The sequence below is a fragment of the Penaeus monodon genome, chromosome 30, assembly GCF_015228065.2.
Source record: "Penaeus monodon isolate SGIC_2016 chromosome 30, NSTDA_Pmon_1, whole genome shotgun sequence".
NCBI classification, from domain to species: Eukaryota; Metazoa; Arthropoda; class Malacostraca; order Decapoda; family Penaeidae; genus Penaeus; species Penaeus monodon.
The window spans coordinates 29,648,554-29,649,907 of NC_051415.1; the positions used below are offsets into that span (position 1 = coordinate 29,648,554).

Below are 1,354 nucleotides of genomic sequence, written 5' to 3' on the forward strand. Positions count from 1 at the left end.
CATGGATTAAAGGATTAAAAGGAATGAATATTGTAATGATACACTGTTGTAACGATACATAGTCCTTTCCATTGCTGATTGTGGTCTGAATTATGATGGTGTTATATTTCATTACTGCTTGAAAGAATTAATATATGTATGGATTACAATATTGATTTTCTTTTTCTCTATTTACTCAGGTGCACAAGTCCATGCACAGGAAAGTACAAGCAACGTTGGCTTGTCCTGAAAGAGACCTGCCTTTTCTTTCTGGCTCCAGAGACTGGGGAAGTGAGAGCTGTGATGTTAATGGATACAGGTTTCCAAGTCTCACGTGGTTACAGGCTCTTAGGAGTGCGTAATGGTCTCCTGATCTCAAATCTGTCAAGGTAAGAGTCAATGAGGAAATATTATTTGAAACTTTTTTTCTTTTTTTTTTATAGTGGAAATATATATATAATAAGTTATTCCATATTTGTATTTGTGAATAACATAGTTTCATCATATCACATACATAATTAATTCATGTTGCATATATATTTCAGGTCATTAGTTCTAAAATGTGACTCAGAATTCAGCAAAAAGGAATGGTATGCTCACATTACAAACACACAGCGTAAATATGGTAAGTACTCTATTCCTCTTCAATAGTTTAAAAGGCTACATCACATAGCTTTAGAAACAATAATTGGTTTTGTGTTTATATTAATTTATACTGTTAAGTGTGACATGCTTTAGTATTTTGTCTTGTGGCAGTTGTGTAAGTTTGAAGCTGTGATGCCTTTGGCTTTCAACTGCATGTGAAAAGACCTTTTTCTTTTGTAGAATTACCCTTGACTACATGTTAATTGCTATCTTCATTGTATACATGAGGAATTATTATTTTTGTTTTACAGGTACAGATTTTACTAGTCAAGACACAAGGTACAATGCTTTTGCGCCTGTTCGAAGTAATTCATATGCATGCTGGTAGGTACTGATAGCTTTCTTTGTTGTTTTGTTATCATCTATATACTCAACATATACATCCTTTGGTGAATTACTTGCAAGATTTAATAGATTTTAATGATGCATTTAATTTGTCTTTTCATGCTGCTTCTTCAGATTAATTTTGAAAATAGGTAAATACTTCATATATTACCATCTCTGTTTTGGTATATTGGTGTTTGTGAGAACATATAGCTTGATATTTGCTTTTCTCATGCTTTTTATACTGTACTGTTGATGGAGAACAAGAGATTGAATATACAGAACCATAATTAGAACAGTGGTGTTTATTCATGTTGATACCTGTTTATCCAGTGATTGCTTCTTGCAATTGACAGATAAATATTATAATGCTCGTGTGGAGAAATTTTCTACATGATACTTGGAC

General features: G+C 32.3%; 1 protein-coding gene across 2 annotated transcripts in view; it reads left to right on the forward strand.

Moving 5' to 3' along the window:
• LOC119592689 (phospholipase D1-like) overlaps positions 1–1,354 on the forward strand; it is a 27,716-nt gene that overhangs the window by 12,803 nt on the left and 13,559 nt on the right. For both annotated transcript variants that reach the window (XM_037941603.1, XM_037941605.1), the window contains exons 11-13: positions 180–368; positions 525–604; positions 876–948. In XM_037941603.1, coding sequence (XP_037797531.1) covers positions 180–368; positions 525–604; positions 876–948 — 342 coding nt within the window. The remainder of the gene's footprint in view (positions 1–179; positions 369–524; positions 605–875; positions 949–1,354) is intronic.